This window comes from Schistocerca americana, chromosome 2 (genome assembly GCF_021461395.2).
Source record: "Schistocerca americana isolate TAMUIC-IGC-003095 chromosome 2, iqSchAmer2.1, whole genome shotgun sequence".
In the NCBI taxonomy this organism is placed as follows: Eukaryota; Metazoa; Arthropoda; class Insecta; order Orthoptera; family Acrididae; genus Schistocerca; species Schistocerca americana.
Genome location: NC_060120.1, coordinates 339,673,575 through 339,696,164, shown reverse-complemented (window position 1 = coordinate 339,696,164; position 22,590 = coordinate 339,673,575). Strand labels below are relative to the sequence as shown.

Genomic DNA, 22,590 nt, shown 5'->3' with positions numbered 1-22,590 from the left:
AAAAATTCCCAGAGACTCCTCTCCAAGGGATCCATGGAAAACAATAAATGTAATGTAATTCCAAGATCATTAAAATGGTCTTCATAAGATATGCAGTTATCTACATTGCACAACATTCCTCTGAAAAGTATTCCTTTTGCTTTGGGCCCACTGCCTCCAGAAGGTATTTAAATTCAATAACAGTGAATGAAAATATGCGAAATAAAACTACCACCTTGTCTTTAGGTCAGTACAATAATAAATACTTGTAAGGGCAAAATATGCTGAACTGAGATTTTTAATTTGTTGGCCCCCATGAAGTTTACACACAGTTGCTTCATTTAGTCTATGACAGTTAATTTCTCTGTACCTCTTCCTGCTTAACACTCTTCCTAAAATCCAAAAATTTTAGGATCCCCCTTGACCCTACCAAAAGATAAGAACTACCTCCTGGACTATTAGCCACAGTTCTGCTACCACTACCTCATGGCCTTCTGCTTATCATTACGGATGCTACTTTCTTATTAGGAAAAATGGGACAATAGGAGGTTCTCACTCATAAGCAGTGTAATGTGTACTACGGAAGTCAGTTTGCTACAGCAAACGCAGGAATTTTTGACTTTATCTAACAGATATTATTTATCAATATCACTTGCTATCCCACAAAAAGCACATCTTGTGTTGTTATCTGATAAATTGTAATTTTTTGGATCACAGCACAAACAATAATAATAATAATAATAAACAAGAAGATTACATATTGGAGAACCATAGTGACAGCATAGAAGTGATGGAAAAAACAGATGCCTATAAATGTCTAGGATACAGACAAGAAATATGAATAGATAATACAAATATTAAAGAAGAACTAAAAGAAAAGTATAGACAAAGACTAACAAAAAATACTGAAAACAGAATTGACAGCAAGAAACAAGACAAAAGCTATAAATACTTATGCTATACCAATATTGACCTACTCATTTGGAGTAGTGAAATGGAGTAACACAGACCTAGAAGCACTCAATACACTTAACATGCTCACAATGCCACAAATATAGAATACATCACATACATTCAGCAACAGAAAGATTCACATTAAGCAGAAAGGAAGGAGGAAGTGAATTTATCGACATAAAATACTATATTATGGGCAGGTAGACAATTTAAGAAAATTCTTTATAGAACGAGCAGAAACTAGCAAAATACAAAAATCACTCACTCATATAAATACATCGGCTACACCATTGCAATTTCATAACCACTTCTACAGCCCTTTAGATCACATAACATCAACAGATACGAAGAAAGTAAATTGGAAAAAGAAAACACTACATGGTAAGCACCGGTATTGTCTAACACAGCCACACATTGATCAAGACGCATCCAACACATGACCAAGAAAAGGCAATATATACAGTGAGACGGAAGGATTCATGATTGCAATACAGGATCAAACAATAAACACCAGATATTACAGCAAGCATATTATTAAATACCCCAATACCACAACAGATAAATGCAGACTTTGCAAACAACAAATAGAAACAGTAGATCACATCACAAGTGGGATGTACAATACTAGCAAATACAGAATACCCCAGAAGACATGACAATGTAGCAAAAATAATACATCAACAACTTGCCATACAACATAAACTAATAAAACAACATGTTCCCACATACAAGTATGCACCACTAAATGTACTGGAGAATGATGAATACAAATTATACTGGAACAGAACCATTATAACAGATAAAACAACACCTCATAATAAACCTGACATCATACTCACCAATGAAAAGAAGAAATTAACACAACTATTCAAAATATCCATACCCAATATAACAAATATACAGAAGATAACAGGAGAAAACATTGAAAAATACGTCCAACTGGCTGAGGAAGTCAAGGACATGTGGCATCAGGATAAAGTTGACATTATACCAATTATACTATCAACTACAGGAGTCATACCACACAATATCCACCAGTACATCAACGCAATACAGCTTCGTCCAAATGTATACATACCACTACAGAAATCTGTAATTATTGATACATATTCAATTACCCGAAAGTTCCTAAATGCAATGTAACATATACCGTAGAGTTAAAAGGAAGTCACCCTTGATCAAGGTCCGCGTCACTTTCCATTTTTAACCAGGCATAACATCTGAGAAAGGAAAGAAATAATAATCATAATAAGAATACAAGTGGGACATTCTAGGTGTTTGATGAGCATATACTGGTAGCTTATAAAAATGTTGTCTTAAGTGGGTGAACTATTGTATACTGGTCATTTTCATACATTCAAAGAAAACAAACACTGGTAGCACTCTTGCAGGAATATCAGAGGGAAATAGGACATGATTGTCATTGCCCAAGGCATTGTTTGTAAATGAAATGTTGGCTAGTGTTAATACATGCTTCAAGCTCAGCAGGTCACTGTCTGTGTGCAATAGAAGTGAGAGAAATTAGAAGCCATGTTGCCTATTAATTAACCGTGACTGTTTCAAAAATATGAAAAGATTTTCAAATACTGCTAACAGTCACATAATTTGTTGACTTCTAAATTATTTATTTAATAATATGTTTCAAGCTGTATTGGCATTATGAAAACATTTAACATAAGTGTATACAAATATTAAAGTTTGTTTTCAACCTGTGAAGAGAGAGAGAGAGAGGGAAGGATAACCTAGTAAAAGGTGGTGTAACTTACTACATTGGTGTGCTGCTCACATTAAAATTTTTGTCAAACAATCACTCACTTATGAAAATTTTCATTTTAAGGACCTGTCTGGTACATGACTCGTGGTAACTATCCAACACACTCATTTGCAGCAGCTTCCAATCACTTGACAGTAGTCAGGAAGACATATTGTTATTTTTTATGGTATTTTATGATTTTACTGATAAGATTAGCATGTATTCTTGGTTTGTAAATGGTGTATTGAAATGTCAATTGAAACTAAACCCGCCTTGTGCGTGTGCATGCCTGTGTGTGTGTGTGTGTGTGTGTGTGTGTGTGTGTGTGTGTGTGTGTATGTGTGTGTTTTGTTGTGTGGTAATATGTTGGTAAAGTGCTGTTCACCAATCTCCCCAACATCCCTCCAACTCCAAATCAACATAGAGTAGCTGACACTTGAGTAATTAGAATGAGTAGAAGAGTAGTATTTATGTTCGAGTCTCACCTAATTATTTACCAGAGATGAACAGTCATTTATTTCTCCCTTGAATTCAACTTTTGCACTTACTATCAAGTTGAAATACTTAATATTTACAATTATCAGTTCCCTTTGTCTTTATCAGAGCAAATACAAAATTGGAGTCGTTAACAGGGATAAAAATCAGAGAGGAACATCTGTGGTTCCTACTCACTGTATTTTATCTGACACAGCTATTTCCATAATAAAATGTGATATTACAGATTTCCAGCTGCTTACGAATAGCCCCTCATTCTGTGTTTGAGAACAGCAAACACTGTTGGACTGCATAATGGCTGGTGCAATATTACACAGAACAGTCAACAAATAACTTGAATTATTCTTCTTGGAAGAAGAAAGGGCCATAAACTTTGTTTTTGCTCAAAGCACAAAATAAATCAACATTTGGGCTATCAAGAACATGTTCCCAGGTTGTTCATTGATTTCTACGGCCCCAAATTCTGTATTCGGTGTTTATTAATGTTATCACTTAACTGAAAAGTTGACTCACACTAAAGATAATGTTTCCAGTGAAACTTTCATCTTGTTCCAATTGATGTAAAATTTCCCAAAAATGTCTGTACAAACAATCTTCTTGTTTCCAGAATTAATCTTGTTGTCTTTTAGTTCTTGTGTCATTGTTAGTTTGCATGTTTGAGATACAAATATCTTCTTAATCCACATTGAACAGTCACATATGGGACACCCAGTTTGCAAGGAGCAAGCTGCGCTGATTTTGTAGAATTATTAACAAAGTTTTCTCTCACTTTCCTTATATCGTTGTTATTTCCTGGTTGATGTGAGAATTTTTTATAGGTTAATGATTATTCAGTTTCAACAAAACATACACCATACAAAATTATGTTGTACGGTTGTCATAGACTTTGATTCTTCAAACTAAAGCACTCAGTGAGACCAGTGGAGACAGCCAGCATTGCTACAACTGTCAATAGCACTTGCACTTGTGTGATTCGTACTAGCGTATTACAAGAGACAAAACTTGATCTACCTTATGCCAAGTCTAGGTCTGTAAGTTGTATGAATAAGTATTTATGAATTTTCAGAGTTCATTTACAGCACCCTGCATTATGTTTGGTGAAGCTTCTAACATTTTGATGACACGAGAAATGGTGCAAAACTGGATTGCATTCACAATTCACACCTCACTCTCATCAGTTGACTTACGTGATGTGTGCAGCCGATCCTCTTCTCTGGATAATCAGATACACCGACCTTCCAAAAGCTTCTTCTCCGAAGAGTATCGCTGGTTGTAGGAATCTATTTGACTATTTCTCTACTCTTGAAATAATTGGGTACTCACACAATACTTTAAGTTCAATTACGATATATTTTCAACTTTCACAGGAAACAACTTTACCATTTTTCATACAAACATTTAAACTTCTGGAAATCAGTTTAGTCATCAGACATTAGACTCAATTAAACACATTCATAATTGCATTGGCTTGACAACCAAATAATTTGTGAACATCACATGCCGTCTTGCCTTGTTCAGAGCTAAGACATGAAGTAAGTTAAAAGTCTGTAGTCAGTTGTTCGTTTTTCTTTTTTTACAATAATCACATTCACTAACACAGCAAAGAATAGCATATAATTACTCTTTGTTCTTTCACACAGCATCTGTGGCACTAGTGGCAAACACTTGTCGTTGTCAGTGGACTGCCACTCTTACAGTCTTCTCATAACAAACTTCCAACCTGCACACAGAAACAGGTGGCGCAGTAGATACGCTTCCACTCTCACACTTATATTTAAAATATCATGTGTTCAAGATGGTAGAAGGACGAGTGGTTCTAGAATTTATGCAGAAATTCTCGTAGCATTACAAGCTCTCACATCTGAAAAGGTTCTATCGTCTACTGTGAACATTGGCCTTTCTGTTGCTACACATCCACTTAACTGTGAGTGTCGTGTCAGTGGTAAATCTAGGCATCCTGTCGTAGGAACACAGGGAGCAGGGAGAACTAACAACTTTGAGATGCTATCTTCTACTGAAACCAAAACTGAGCTAGTGAGACTCACTTCACCTGTTGAAAGCCATACTGAGTCCCATGTCATGGGGAGGAAAACACAACAGGGTAGTCGTCTATTAATCATCAGCAGTTCGAAGGTATACTTATAATGGTACCCCTTAAGGGAATGGGAGCAAGGGATAGGAAAGAACACCATGTGGTGCTCGGTGTGTATGTCTGGAGGCCTCATTAAACATGTTGAAGAGTCTATTACAGCAGCCATTGAGGGAATGGGGTGTAACCAACTACAGATGTGGCTTGCATTGGGACAAACAATGCCTGTTGTCTGGGCTCCTAGGTCATACGTGGATCATTCCAATGATTGGCAGAGAAGATTGAGAATGTCAGCCTTGGTCACAGAGTTTCAGTGAAACTCTTAATCTTGTACTGGTTGTTACCTATCTCGTTTCTTGATAACTGAATGATGTGGAATCTTTCGCGGTATATTGTGGTAGGACCACATTCGCACCACGTGTATGTAATTGAGAATAGTACGAGTAGTTCCAGCACAATTTCAGCAAGGCTTATTTATTAGTAGCTGCTGAAAGATTACACACTGCAGATCTCGTTTGTCTAGGGGTTTTCGAAGTTTTGTCTGCAAAATCATTACTCTAACAAGCATGGTCTGGGTTTTCTTCTTGTTTGAAATAAACACTACCGGATTCGAATTACTTTCGGCTAAAAATAATATTTATTCGTACTTTTTGTTTAGTCACTACAATATTTTCACTACGAACATTGATACTCTAAAAATGCATTATACTGTACTGGTCACGTAAACACGTCCATGTCCCTCCAATACTGACAAAGATGTGGCGGGCAAGCCAACATGTGCCCGGAAGTTGCAGACATTCCTGCATTCCAGATTCTTTGGTCTTCTGACCTTAATACACTCCAAAGACACATATAAATAAATACATATAAATATACAACATTTAACATCTCAAACAAATCCATTATTTATCATAAAAGAAAATATTTATAAATAAATAAATTAAACACATTGTATGGCAACATAATGAAGTTACCTTAACTCTCTACTGTGGGCATCGTACTTTTTGCATGAGATAAACTTTATCTCTGACAGTTAATTACATTACAATCTGCAGCTTTGTTCCCAGAGCATGTCATGGCCCTCTGATTGTGTCAAGTGGAAGGCTTGAACCAGAGACTCTGAAGGTTCTGTGAGAAGCTAGGCTGTGACTTCCTGAATTTGGACCATAGGATTGAGAATTGTTTCTTCTTCTTCTTCGTCTTCTTTTTCAGTCTCTAGAATCCACTCCTAGACATTGGCCTCTTCCAAAGATTTCATTGTTGATCTTTGCTGGGTGGTATGGATCCAGTTTTTCCTAATGTCGGACGGTGTCCCTCCACCTTGTCAGAGGATGTCTGACACTTTTCTACATATCCCTTGGACACCATTCCATCAGTGTTATGGTCCATTTGAAGTTGTTGCTCACCATGTGTCTTGTCCAGTGCTACTTCAGTCTCTCTAACTGCTCAGCAATGTCATAGACCACCATTCCTCTTTAAGAAGAAATGCGCCAAGTGTGTGCTACACATCAGAGGCTGCCACCCAGCCAGCTGACTGTGTGTGTGTTGCACACAAGAGGTCTTGTAGATTAGGCAACTCTCCATCCATTCCATATAATGATAACTGTAGGAGATCTGTATTAGTGTAAGATCCAAAGAAATGCCCCCAGAGGCAAAAGTATCAAAATCCCAGTTGTTAACTGCCAAAACATTCTCAACGAAGTGCCAGAGTTTTAAGTACTCCAAAAAATGTAATGGAATTCACATAATACAACGTGCAGAAAGCTGGTCAATACATGAAGTTGACACCAGAGTGACTTTTGGGGAAAATTTAAGTGTATTGAAAAGATACGCTAATTGGAAATGGAAGTGATGTAATTGTTGCGGTAGACAAGAAACTCAAAACTATTGAGACACAGGTTGAAGCTGTAAGTGAAATTGTTTGGGGTGACCATAAATTATTATTAGATGCTTCTATCAGTCATCAGACTTACCTCATGATTTAATCAAAAACTTTAGAGAAAACCACAGTTCAGTATTACATAAGTACCCCAGTCATCTTGTAATCATCATAGGAGACTTTACTTATCCGACATTCAAATGGGGTAATTCCATTTTTCTTAGTGGTGGATGTGACAGTACATACTGTGAAACGTTACTAAATGCATTCTCTGAAAATTACTTAGAGCAGATAGTTTGGAACCCCCCTCATTAGATCTCATTGCAACAAAAAGACCTGACCTCTTTGAGAATGTCCACGTCGAAACCGGTATCATTGACCATGAGGCCGTTTAGCAACAGTGGTTATCAAAGTATAATGAACAACTAAATAAGTAGAGAGATTTACATGTTCAGTGAACTAAATAATAAAGCAGTAGTGTCATACCTCTTTGAGGAATTTCAAACTTTTAGCTCAGGACAGGAGCATGTATAGGCACTATGGCTCAAATTTAAAACAATAGTTGGCCATGTACTAAATAGACATGTACCCAGTAGAAAATTTTGTGATGGGAGGGATTCTTCGTGGCATGCAGTAACTATGGAGAAACTCATAAAGATACAGAGACACTCCACAGTAGGTGTGAAACAAAGCAGAAGGCAATGGATATAGAGATGTTGAATGGAACACATTTGACAATAAAGATATCAATGAGTGAAACGTGCAGCAACTACCGTAGCAAAATATTCTCAAAATATCTTTCACAGAACCCAAAGAAATTTTGTGGTCATGTGTAAAGGCTGTCATTGGCACCTAAATTAGTATCCAGTCACTATTGAATGAGACAGGAACTGAAATTGAGGGTGGCAAAGCAAAAGCAGAAATGCCTAAATCCATTTTAAAATGGTCCTTTGGAAAGGAAAACCCAAGATTATTGCTTCAAGTTAATTCGTGTACCATTGGAAAGATAAAGCTCCAGGGCCTGATGAACCCCTGTCTGGTTTTATACTGAATTTGCAGCTGAGTTAGCTCGTCTTTTAATTATAATCTACCGTTACTCCCTCAAACATGAAACGATGCCAAGTAGTTGGAAGACAGCACAGGAATCACCCATCTGTGAGAAGAGTAACAGAAGTGATCCATAAAACTGCCATCCAATGTCCTTGATATCTACTTGTTGTAGAATCTTAGAGAACATATTATGAGCTCATATGTAATGAGGTATCTTGAACAGAAGGACATCCTTCATGCCAAGCAGCATGGATTACAAAACAGAACATGTGAAACCTAACTCCCACTTTTTTCGCATGGGGTATTGAAAGCTATGGATCACGGTGTTTAGGTAAATGCTGTATTTCCTGATTTCCAAAACCATTTAACTCAGTACAACAGGTGCAAAGATTGGTGACTTGCTGTGAATGTTCACAAATGCACTTCACGAAATGAAAAATGTGGTACGCTATGACCATAATATCAATGAGTCACATTTGGAATCACCCAACTCGTGAAAATACAGAGTGTAACAATTTGTAAGTATATGAAACGGAACAAGTGTCAGTCATAGGCAAAGCAGGGTACGAATTGTGGTTCATTGACGCAATTGTAGGTAAATGCAATCAGTCTACAAAGGAGACAGCATGCAAGACACCTGTGCGACCCATCCTAGAATATTGTTCAAGTGCTTGGAACCATACCAAATAGAACTAACAGAGGATGTTGAAGAGATATGAAGAAGGGAAGGAGGCCAGCATGAAGAGTTAGAGGTTTGTTCGACCCTTAGGAAAGTGTCACAAAGATGCTGATAGAGCTGCATTGGTGGGCACTTGAAGATACATGCAAACTATCCTGTGAAAGCCTACTTAGAAAGTTCTTAGAACCAACTGGAAGTGATGATTCTAGGAATATCTTACAGCACCCTCTGTATCAGTCCTGTAGTGATTTTGAAGACGAGATTAGACTAATTGCAGCATGCACAGAGGCATTCATTCACTCTTATTATTATGCTCTCTCTCTCTTTTTTGAAGCGGGGGCATCAAGGATATCATGTTTACGCTGCACTTTCCGGCTACTCTAGCAGAAGAAATCAGAGCAAAAATCTGATCACGTCCTGTTGATAACAGTCTGGCCTCAGTGACAAAAGACAGTGGTCCCGCGTGCGCGCGCGTGTGCGTGCGTGTGTGTGTGTGTGTGTGTGTGTGTGTGTGTGTGTGTGTGTGTGTGTACATTTCAGAAGAAGGAATCTGGCTGAAACCTGTGACCATTTGTGCTGCCCTTTTCTGTATACATTCAATATCCCATGTTAGTCCTATCTGGTACATGTCCCACACACATGAGCAATATTGTAGGATGGGTCATATGAGTGATTTGTAAGCAATCTCTTTAGTAGGCTGACTGCACTTCCCCCAGTATTCTACCAATAAACCAAAGTCTGCTACCTGCTCCACACACAACTGAACCTACAAGGGATAAGCAAATTAATGTTAACAGTGGTAGTAATGGGATGGTTGTGTTTAACGGTCAACAACACAGATAAGGCACGTGTCACACTGGGCTGTGTGGTTCAGTACAGACTAGACATCAGTGCTGGTTATTTATGAGTAGGCACACTTGTATTTGCATTCAGAGGCTGAGGTCAAAGTGCAATGAAAGACCTAACGGAGTTCCAAAGAGGGCAGATTGTGGAGGCCCGATTAGCTAGAATATCAGTAACCAAGACAGCCAACTTATTGACTGTTTCAAGAGAAGCTGTTTCAGACAGCCTACACAAAACATGGCAAGACATCATTGTGTAAACATAATAGTGGGCACAAATTAAAACTAAGCGACAGAGATCGTCGTGCGCTAACACAAATTGTGTCAAACAACACAAAACTACAGCAGCTAAAGTGACTGCAGAGCTCAATTAGCCATCTTCGAGATCCCATATCTATCAACACTGTCTGCTGAGAACTCCATAAAGAGAATATTCATGGATGAGCTATTATACCGAAACCATTAGTGATGACAACCATGAAAAGAAGTGTAAAATTTGGTGTCAGGAGCATAAATCATGGATGGCTGATCAATGGAAACACGTTATATGGTCCATTGAGTCAACATTTTCCTTATTTCCAACATCGAACCAGGTTTATTCTGGAGAATGCCAAAAGAACCCTATAATCCTGACTGCTTGATTCCAATGGTAAAGCATGGAGGTGAAAGTGTGATGGTGTGGGAAGCATTATCATGGTATTCTGCTGGTCCCTTAAGTACTGTCAAAGGCCTTGTTACGATTATGTGAACATTTTAGGTGATCAAGTGCACCACATTCGCATGTTGTTTCCCAACAATGATGCCATATTTCAGGTCAATAATGCATCCAGTCACACAGCTGGGACTGTACAATTGTGGTATGAGGAGCATGCAACTGAACTGCAACGTCTTCCCTGGGCAGCACAGTCCCTGGACTTAACAGTATTGAACCGTTGTGGGTGGTATTGAGTGCAGACCCTGGAGCAGATTTCTGTCCCCCTCATCACTACAGGAGTAAGATGAGTTTCCGACCGAAGAGTGGCATAACATTCCACTAGAGACTATATAATCAGTATTCCAAGAAGAATTGCAGCTGTATTAAGGGCAAAAGGGGGGCCAACCCCTTGTTAATAAATTATTCCCTAGCAAGTACAGGTGTTCACATTATTTTGCCTATCCCCTGTATGTGATCATTCCATTTCACATCCATACAAAGTTTTACACCCAGGTATTTGTATGAGCTGGCTGATTCGAACAGTGACTCATTGATTTTATAGACACAGGATACTACTTTTTTATTTTTATTTTGTGAAGTGCACAGTTTTACATTTCTGAGCATTTAGAGCAAGTTGCCAATCTCTGCACCATGTTGAAATCTTATCAAGATCTGACTGAATATTTATGCAGCTGTTCTCAGATAATACTTCATTATAGATAACTACATCATCTGCAAAAATCCTGATTTTACTATTAATATCATCTGAAAGGTCATTAATATACAACATGAACGGCAAGGGTCCCAACACACTTCCCAGGGCACACCTGAAGTTACTTCTACATCTGACGATGACTCTCTATACAAGATAACGTGCTGTTTCCTCCCTATCAAAAATTCCTCAATCCAGTCACAAATTTCACTTGATTCCCATATATGATTGTATTTCTGACAATAAATTTAGGTGTGGTACTGAGTCAAATACGTTTTGGAAATCTAAAAACACTGCATCTACCTGGTTGCCTTGATCCAAAGCTTTCATTATGTCATGAGAATAGTTCTATTTGGGTTTCACGTGATTGATGTTTTTGAAAACCATGCTGGTTGGTATTGAGGAGGTCATTCAGTTCAAGATACCTCATTACGTTTGAGCTCAAATATGTTATAAGATTCTACAACACATTGATGTTAAGAATATTGGACCGTAGTTTTGTGGATCACTTCTACTACCCTTCTTGTAGAAGGATGTAATCTGTGCCTTTTTTCAAGGACTGAGCATGGTGTTTTGTGTGAGGGATCTACAGTAGATCATAGTGAGAAGAGGGGCTAACTCAGCTGCAAATTCAATATAGAATCTGACAGGGATTGCACGTGGTCCTGGAGCTTTGTTCAGTTTTAATGATTTCAGTGGTTTCTCAACACCACTCACACTAATACTATTTCATTCATCTTTTCAGTAGTGCGAGGATTAAATTGGGCAATTCTCCTGGGTTTTCCTTTGTAAAGGAATATTTGAAAATGGAGTTAAGCATTTCAGCTTTTGCTTTGCTACTGTCAATTTCAGTTCCTGTCTCATTCGCTAGTGACTGGATACATATGATCAGAATTCCTTTGGAATTTGTGGAATGTCATTTGACAATATTTTGCTGTGGTAGTCATAGAAGGCATCACACATTGCTCTCTTGACAACCAAGCACGTTTCGTTCAGCATCTCTATCTATAGCCCTACGGTTTGTTTTACACCTATTATGTAGTAATCTCTGTTCCTTTAGAAGTTTCTTTACAGTGACTATATACCATGGAGGTTTCCTCCCATAGTGAACTGTTCTACTGGGTACATATCAATCCAGTGCATGGTCAACTATTCTTTTAAACTTGAGTCAGAGTTCCTCTACATGTTCCTGATCTATGCTGAAAGATACATTTCTGCTTATTTTAGTTCTCCTTTGCACTTCAGTAATCGTTGTTACCAGAACCACTTCATGGTCACTGATACCAGTTTTGATGTGAACATCCTCGAAGAGGTCAGGTCTATTTGTTTCCATCAGATCAAATATATTTCCATAATGAGTGGGGCTCCTAATTATCTGTTCAGGCAATTTTCAGAGAAGGCACTTAATATAATTTCTCAGGATGTGTTATCACACCCATCACTAATAAAATTGTAATTTTCCCAATTAATTGTTAAATGATTAAAGCCTCCCCTGATGATTACAGCACGATTGGGGAACTTACATACAAGTGATCTGCGATTTTCTCTGAAGTTTTCGATTACATCAGGAGATGAGTCTGGTGGGCGATAGAAGGATCCAATTATTATTTTCTGCTCACCCTTGATACTGAGTCTTGCCCAAAGAACCCACATGCAGCTTCAATTTCCATCTCAGTGGGTTTGAGATTTTTGTGTACTCCTACAAATACACCGTCTCCATTTCCCATTTGCCTAATGTTTCGATATGCATTTAAATTTTCCCCAAAAATCTCACAGCTATCAATTTCAGGTTTCAACCAGCTTCTCTGCCTAGTACTATGTGAGTTTCGCTGCTTTTCATGAGCGCTTCAAACTCTGACACTTTGTTACAAATGTTGCTGCAGTTACCATTAGGATTTTAATACTCTCACCTATGGAAAGAATTTCTTTCGATCTTACACTGATACTTCTGTGTTTCTTACAGCCATCATTATCTGGATTGGATCGTGAATTGCCTGATCTAAAAAACCCTCATGTGTGCCCCAAACACAGTCAGCTACCTGAGTAGCTGCCTCTGATGTGTAGTGCACACCTGACTTAGGGGGGCTCTGCAGTTCTCGAACCCTGTGATGCAAGTCCAGGAAGTCACAGCCTAGCTTGTCATAGAACTTGTGAAGTCTCTGGTTTCATCCTTCCACTTGACTTAGAACCCAACAGTCACGATCAGTTCTGGGGACAATGCTGCAAATTGTGAGCTTTGTTGAAACACAACGCTCAAGGCTGGTCTTCTCAACCTTCTCTACCTGCTGCTGAAATGAACCAAGAATGACTTCAGAGCCTAGATGACAGGTATCATTTGTTCCAACATGCACCAGTTGCAATTTGTTGCACCCTGTCCCCTCCATGGCTGCTGGAATCGCCTCTTCAACATGTTGAATGAGGCCCCCAGGCATACACACTGAGTCCACCTGGTATCCTTTCCTGTCGCCATTTCCCTAAGGGGTACCATAATTTGCCATATGTTTGAACTGCTGACAATTAATAGACCCCTACCCTTTTGTGTTTGCCTCCTCGTGACACTAGACAAAATGGATTTCCCCAAGAGATGAAGTGAGTCCCACTGGCTCAGTTTCAGTGAAAGACAGCACCTCAAACTTGTTGATGACGGGGATCGGTACAACACCCTGAGTCCTCCCTGGTCCTGTCCACCCTGTACAGGACGCCTAGATCTACCATTGACACACCACTCACAGTCGTGTGGATGAGTAACGACAGATCCTGTACTTTCTGCAGAGGAGACAAGATCCACAGATGAAGATAGTACTTGAGGTATCTCTGGTACAGGTATCACAGGTACACGACTCTCAGGAGCTCTTCCAACATACCTATTCACAGCAGTTGTCAATCACTTGACAGAAGTCGGGGCACTTTCCAGCTGCTTACAAATGTCAACCAAGTGATCCTGTGTTTGAGAACAGCATTCACAGTGGGGCTGCATTTTTGCTGGTGCAGTGTATAACAGGACAGTGAACAAAGGACTTTAAATCAAACCTGCTGATTATCTTTTAATCTGTTGAGCTAAAAAGTAGCTAAATCCTTATAAGAACTGAAGCAGGTACACCATAATGAGATATCTATTAAGGCAACACAAAAATCTGTTGTAGAAATTACTAGTTTCCAATCATGTTTTGATGTTAATTACAGCTCTTAGCAAACTCAAAAACCGAGTTACTTTATGATAAATGCACATAATATATGGGGCTACTCCTTTTTATGGGAAAACTAGATGTAACAAAATCTTAGTCAGAAAATCTGCTACAATAACCAAATAACAAACCCTGATTGCTCGTAGATTATGCAAAGGACAATGGTAGCTTCCAAAAATTCTCAAAAACACATATTTATTTGCATTGATATACAATGAAACTCGAGGCTGATGTATAATTTGGCTGAACTGCGAACCACAAACGCTGATTTGCTATGAATTAAACACTCATCCCACTAACTTAGGAAAATGTAGTTTTGTGCCGGCCGCGGTGGCCGAGCAGTTCTAGGCACTTCAGTCCAGAACCGCACGTCTGCTACCGTCGCAGGTTTGAATCCTGCCTCAGGCATGGATGTGTGTGATGTCCTTAGGTTAGTTAGGTTTAAGTAGTTCTAAGTTCTAGCGGACTGATGACCTCAGATTTTAAGTCCCATAGTGCTCAGAGCCATTTTTTGTAGTTTTGTAAGCATCTGAGAATTCTGAAACTAACCTATTTCTCATGTAATTGATCAATGAAATTAGAGAAAGATTGTTTTGAAAGAGGATGTGCCTACTGTCCTTGCCGCGCCGGATTAGCTGAGCAGTCTAAGGCGCTGCAGTCATGGACTGTGGGGCTGGTCCCGGCGGAGGTTCGAGTCCTCCCTCAGGCGTGGGTGTGCGTGTTTGTCCTTAGGATAATTTAGGTTAAGCAGTGAGTAAGCTTAGGGACTGATGACCTTAGCAGTTAAGTTCCATAAGATTTCACACACATTTGAACATTTTTGAACTACTGTCCTTAAAAATTTTAATAAGCACAGCTTAGTTTAAGCCTACAGTGACAATAACAATACTAGTTTTTCATGGCACTCGCAAATGTTCAAAATTTCACAGTCTATACTCTACAAGCCCCAATATGGTGTGTGGCAGAGGGTATTTTCGGTGTCACTATCTTTTCTCCTTTCCCTGTTTCATTCAGTAATGGGGCATGCAAAGAATGATTCTCAGTAAGCCTCTGTAAAGCTCTTAATTTCTCTGATTTCCTCATTGTGGTTGAAGAGATGGGTGTGAGAAAGCAACATACTGTTTGACTTTTCCAGGAACACACCCTCTCAATATTTTAATAGTCAACCTCTCTTTGATGTACAATACCTCTCTTACAATGCATCTAGTGTCTGCCTCTTGAATTTTTTTAGTGTCTCCCCAACACCCTTGCATTGACTAAATGATCTCATGAAAAAGTGTGCCACTCTTTGTTGTATCTCCCCTATCTCTTTTATTAATCCAGTGTTGTATGGATCACAGAGTAAAGAGCAGTACCCAAGAATCAGTGAAACGTTTTGTCAGCCACATCTTTCATGGGTGAATTACATTGCCTTGAGATTATTGATGTGAGTCTCAGCCTGGTATCTGCTTTTCTTACAATTTGTTTGATGTGATTATTTCACTTTAGGTCACTCCAGAAGGTTACTCTTAGGTATTTTGTGGTAGTTATTTTTCCACTGATTTGTCACTAATTGTGTAATTGAACAACAGTGGATTTCTTTTCCTGTTTATGTGCAGTACATTACATTTCTTTATGCTCTGGGTAAACTACCAGTCATTACACCAATCACCAATCTTCTGCAGGCCTTCCTGCTATTTGCTACAGTGTCTCTGACATTGATACCTTGCTACAGATAACTGCGTTATCTCCAAACAGCGTACAGAGATTCTGACGCTATCCACTAGAATGAGATTTTCACTCTGCAGCGGAGTGTACGCTGATCTGAAACTTCCTGGCAGATTAAAACTGTGTGTCGGACCAAGACTTGAAACCGAGTTCGAGTCTCGGTCCAGCACACAGTTTTAATCTGCCAGGAAGTTTCGCTATCCACTAGATTGTTTGTTTATTTTGTAAACAGTGTGATACTCCAGAAATTACCTTTACATCTGTTGATTGTGTTCTGTAGAGAGTGACATGGTATTGGATCTGTAAAGATGATGTGTATGCCCTTAAAATTCTGTTCTAGAAAATTCTTATGTGATTATGAATAACAAGTATAATGTTAAAGCACATTTGTTTAATGTGAAAGTCTAGTCCCCTTTTATTGGATTTATCTGCAGTCTGCTACAATAGTGATACTGCTATATATGTTTATACACTGAGGTGACAAAAGGCATGGGGTAACAACATGCATATACACATCAGGCACTAGTATCTCATACGCAAGGTGTAAAATGGCAGTGCATTGGCGGAGCTGCCATTTGTACTAAGGTGATTCATGTGAAATGGTTTCTGATATGATTATGGCTGCACGATGGGAATTAACAGATTTTTATCGTAAAATGGAAGTTGGAGCTAGATGCATAGGACATTCCATTTTGGAAATCTTTAAGGAATTCAATATTCCAAGATCCACAGTGTCAAGAGTGTGCCAAGAATACCAAATTTCAGGCATTACCACTCACCACGATCAATGCAGTGGCCAACAACCCCACTTAATGACCAAGAGCAACATTGTTTGCATAGAATTGTAGGTGCTACCAGACAAGCAACAGTTCATGAAATAAGTTCATAATAACTGCAGAGATCAATGTGGGATGTATGAAGAACATATCTCTTAGGACAGTGCGGCAAAATTTGGCGTTAAAGAGCTATGGCAGCAGACGACCAACAAGAGTGCCTGTGCTAGCAGCACAGCATTGCCTTCAGTGCCACTCCTGGGCTCATAACCATATTGGTTGGATCCTAGACAACTGGAGAATCATGGCCTGGTCAGAAAAGTCCCAATTTCAGTTGGTAAGGGCTATTGGTAGGGTTCGAGTGTGGCGTAGCCCCCGTGAAGCCATGGTCCCTGGTTGTGCAAGCTGGTGGTGGCTCCTTAATGGTAAGGGCTGTGTGTACATGGAATGGATTGGGTTCTCCGGTCCAACCAGTCATTGACTGGAGTCATCCTTTGCAGCCATTCATGGACTTCGTGTTCCCAAAAAACAATGGAATTTTTATGGAAGACAATGCACCATGTCACCATGCCACAATTATTCACAATTGATTTATAGAACAGTCTAGATGATTCAGACAAATGATAGCGCTCCCAAATTACCCAACATGAATCCCATCGAACATTTATGGAACATAATTGGATGTCAGTTCATGCACAAAATCCTCCCAGGGCAACTTTTTTGCAATTATAAGCAGCTATAGAGGCAGCATGACTCAGTACTTCTGCAGGGGCTTGCTACGACTTGTTGAGTCCGTGCCACATCAAGTTTCTGCATTACACTGGGCAAAAGAAGGTCCAACATGGTATTTGGTGGTATCCCGTCACTTTTGTCTCCTCAGTGTATACAGATTTATATCTAAATTTACTGTTCAAATAGTTTCCTCAGAAGATGTCTTGCCATAAGACTGAATATTTCAGTAATTTGCTGTCACAATTTTACTGTCATATGCAACTGAAAGAGTAGCTAATTTTTATCACATGGTAGTTAACTATCATTATAACATAGAAGTTGAAATTTTCCAAACGAGAATAGTGTTTAGGAGCACTTAATTGATGTATAGCAGTGTAGTTTTTCAGAACTTGTAGGTATCATGTTTTTTCAGTACAAACAAGTTATTATTGTTGCTATTTTTTTTAAAATACAGGCCACAGCCGTACTATAGTAGGTGTGGAACAGCTGAAAGATGGAGGAATAAATCTCTTAGTGTTCGACCCCAGCCATACACCACACCAAATGGCTCAGTTTCAAAACACATCAACTGCAGTATCAGGCATGCGCCTTATACGGAAATCCTTAGCTTCAATGAAAGCTCGCCAGTACCAACTAGTAGCAGTATGTGGTATAATGGATACGGAACATGAATATCAGGTGAGGACGAAAGATTCATTGAGTCATATTTTACGTTTAAACATCTAAGTGAATCTGGCTACTTACGAAAGTTACAGATAGACAAATCTCTAGTTCATGTAGCTTCTTTAATAGAATTTTTAACAAAAAAGAAAGAAAAACTTGAACTTTGTGCCTTCAGTTAACAGCTTGCAGTGAATGACTGAGCTACATGTCGTAGTGCTTTATGCAAGGTCGTCAACACTGAGGCCTTCAACTAAGCATGCAATTTTTCACCGTCATCAAATCTATAGTACCTTACTACTGACAATGTCATGTTTCCATAAATCATTTGTTATGTCAGCGCTGATAAAGAGACTTTAAATTGTGTGTATGGAACAAAGATTGTACACATGCGTAGGTTAATGTCGACCTTGCTATATGAAACCTGCCGAGACAGTATATAGACACATTTGTGAGTTTCCTCGTGGTTGCCATGCCATTAGTCCCATTATCTTGAATAATCTGCATACTTAATCCCTTAATAGACAATTTGCTCCCATGTGTTTCCTATCAGTTTCTGATCAAATTTTATTCATACAGTGTGTCTGCCTCTTTGGTAAGTAGATTTTTCTGTCATTGTTTAATTCAGATAGTATCATGTTGAACCCTATGCATTTCATAGTTTAATGTAATTCTGTAATATTCTCTTTATACACAAGTAATAACTCAGGTAAGGTGGACTTTGCAGTAACCAAATAAAGACGCGGGGAAAAAAATCTAATTACTATGTGGCATCATATAAAAAACAAACACACAGAGGGGTGAGGGAGGCACACAAACATTTGAACTCTAGTTCTTCTATACTAAGAAAGAAAGAAAGAAAGAATATACTGACTCTTGATATCCAGGTGTAACGAATTTTAATGCCCACTGGAAGAAATTGATTTACACAGTCACTAGAATTCGGCATTAACTATGAAGTAATGCAGTTACTGAGGTATCGCCACACACAATTCCTCATATGAATGCTCCAACCGATATCTCTTATTGCAGTTATGTTATGTTATGTTATGTTATGTGGTTTATTCATCTCATTACATACAATTTTCAAATCATTTGATTTGATGTACAGGAGACATGTCAAGGTTTACAAAAGAAACTTTTTTAAGAGAACTACAAAAGTTTACTTTATATTTTACATTTCTAAGTTACAGCTACACATGTACATAAAATAATAAATGTATTACAATCCCTGTGTTCAGATTGTGAAGCTGTCCTCAATGAATTCATCGACAGAATAATAACACTTTTCCACCAGGAGAGTAAAGAGCAATCTTTTCAGTGAACTAATCTCCATTTTAAATATATTACTGCCTTTTATTTTATTGAAAATTTTTAACCCCATATACTTTGGCGTTTGAGCATAAAGTTTTAAACGATGTGTTGGAAGTTTGAAGTTATCTCTGTGGCGAGTGCTGTAGTTGTGGTCAAAACGGAAATTGTCTAGTGCATGTTGATTTCTATATAGGAACACCACCATCTCATATATGTAAAGTGAGGGGATAGATAGTACTTTTAAATTTTTAGCAGTGGTCGACAGGATTCCCGTTTTTTTGCAACACACATGTTTCTAATTACTTTCTTTTGTAATACTAGGAGCCTAGTGACATTAGCTGAATTTCCCCAGAAGATTATGCCATAACGAATAACTGACTCAAAGTAGCAGTGATAAACTATCTTTCTGGTATCTATGTTTGTGGCACCTGACAAAATACACATTGCAAATGCTAAGTTGTTCAGTTGATTTGCTAAGTAATCTATGTGTACCTTCCAATTTAAATTTTTGTCAAGATTTAGGCCTAAGAACTTCACGTGGTTTGCTTCTGTGATATCCTGATCATTGCAAGTTATCTTTATTTCACTCCTTTCTACTGATTTAGCTTCAAATTGCATCATTTTGGTTTTAGTTACATTTAGTTTTAGTCCATTTTGATAGAACCAAGATTCAAGTTTTTCTAAAGTGTTTTTGGCTTTTTCTGAAATATTTTCAGATACCTCATTTTCAATTAGAACTGATGTATCATCAGCAAATAAGACTGAATGAACATCAATAGCAAGTGGTAGGTCATTTACGTAAAAAAGAAACAGATAGGGACCCAATATCGAACCTTGTGGGACTCCTTGGGGAACTGTTTTCCAGTCTGATGAATAATTGGTTCCATTTGAAGTTAAAATTACTCTTTGTTTCCTACCTGACAGGTAAGAGCTAAACCATTTTAAAGCAGTGTCTCTGATTCCATACATCTGTAATTTGTGGAGGAGTAATGCATGGTTCACTGAATCAAAAGCTTTAGTCAGATCACAGAAAATACCTGTGACCTTTCTACCTTTATCTAACGTGGAGCATATTTTTTGGATAAACTCATTTATAGCATTCGCAGTGCTTTTACCCTGTTGGAATCCGAACTGGTTTTTAAAAATTATATCATTTACAGTAAGAAAGTTATTAATTTGTTTTGCTGCAATCTTTTCAAACACTTTAGAGAAGACCGGCAAGAGAGAGATAGGGCGGTAATTCCCCATATCTTCTGTCGGTCCTTTCTTGAATAGAGGTTTGATCTCACCATATTTCAATACCTCTGGAAAGCATCCCTGTTCATAAGATTGATTTATAATAGTTGACAGTGGTTGGGAAATAATATCATACACATACTTGATTACAGATGTTGTTATTTCATCCCACCCGTGTGAGGTTTTGTTTTTTAGAGACAATATTTCCTTTTCCACATCCCTTTGGGTTATTTTTTCAAATTGTTTAAAATATATGTTCTGGCTGTTTTCCAAATTTGTGATGCCCTGATAGAATGTCATATCCACATCCGATCTTACTACGTTTAGGAAGAATTCATTGAAACAACTTGACATCTGAACAGGGTTTACTATAATTTCATTTTCATGTCTAATTTTCAAAATCTCATGAATTTTTACTTTGGCTCCTAGTTCAGACTGAACAACTGACCACACTGCTTTTGTCTTATTTCTGTGTTCTCGTATGAATTTAGTATTTGCCATTTTTTTAGCTGCCGCTACAACTTTCCTAAATACAGCTTTATACTGTTTGACATAAATGACAAAATCTGGATTTCTGTTTGATTTTAACTCATTGTGGAGCTCTCTCTTTCTGGCACTAGAGATCTTTATTCCTGTTGTAATCCATTTGAGTTTACCATTAACCTTCTTTTGCTTATATCTACGAGGAAATGATTCATTAAATACCTCCAAGAAACAATTTAAGAATTTGTCATAGTTAATCGAGCTTGAACTATTGTAGTCTACAGGCCAGCTTATTATACTTAATTTACTGCGGAATAAATCCATTTTACTTTTACTGAGATCCCTTTTTATACACACTTCTGGAGACTTTAGGTTATTTGCTTTTGGGAGCTCAATAAACAGAGCTGAGTGATCTGAAATACCCAAGTCTAAGCAGTATTTGTGGAGATATATAAGCCCACATGTTTGATAGTCTATCATTCTGGTATTCACTTCTGCTGCGCATAGTTGCTATCTTACTTGTCTCCAGATTGCCTCTGATATTGCCTCGGTTTCTCATTCGGTCACTCTTTGGAATTTGTTTGCTTGTTGTTCACTCAGTCTTGTGTTGTCATTGTGAAGATCTCACAAAGGATACTTGACATTTGTTCCTTTTCCACTTTACCTCTGGGTCTAATTGGTCTTCCTTGACTTTAGTCTCAAGCTGGTTCTTCACATTCTGCTGTTTTGTGGCTACAGCAGTGACTAAATACCTGGAGTAGGACAAGTTTAAATGATGTGAGATTTTAGTGTCTGCTGTATGATGCAATTTAGCTGTACATGATGATCATGTTACTGAAGGATTTTATGTATTGTAACTTTGAGAATAAAACTGAGCAGTCTTAAAATGTACAGAATCTATGGATAGATATCATTTGTGAATGAAATTAGCCAAAATAGAGAAATATTGTGATGTGGAACTTATAGTGGCAGAAAAGAGGAGTGACATCACATTGGTGGCCGAGACATCAACATGAGTTTATTCAAACTGCTGTAGGAGGAGTCTGGTCTTGTGACATGAACAGTTATCCAGCTGGAAGATGCCATCACCATTTCCAGGGTTGAAGTTATCAAGCATGAAGGAATGCAAGCAGTCTGCAGTCATGTTTACATAATCCTCAGGTGTTGATGGTGCTTTTGATTACTACCACAGGTCCCGTGCAAGTACAACTGAATAACACTATTTCTGTGGCACAGTGCATGTTTTGAGCAGCCATTTGCCTGGATGAGAGTGTATCTGGACATGACCGTCGACCTGGTGGACCAGGTGACATGAATCCATTGATCCACAGTCCGATCTTGATGATTCCATGTCCTCTCCTGTTGTAATCTCCC

General features: G+C 38.3%; 1 protein-coding gene across 1 annotated transcript in view; it reads left to right on the top strand.

Annotated features, from left to right (window-relative positions):
- The window catches only part of LOC124595254 (zinc finger-containing ubiquitin peptidase 1-like), a 221,105-nt gene that overhangs the window by 170,791 nt on the left and 27,724 nt on the right, over positions 1-22,590 (top strand). Inside the window, exon 9 of the mRNA XM_047133922.1 lies at positions 17,978-18,201. Coding sequence (XP_046989878.1) covers positions 17,978-18,201 — 224 coding nt within the window. The remainder of the gene's footprint in view (positions 1-17,977; positions 18,202-22,590) is intronic.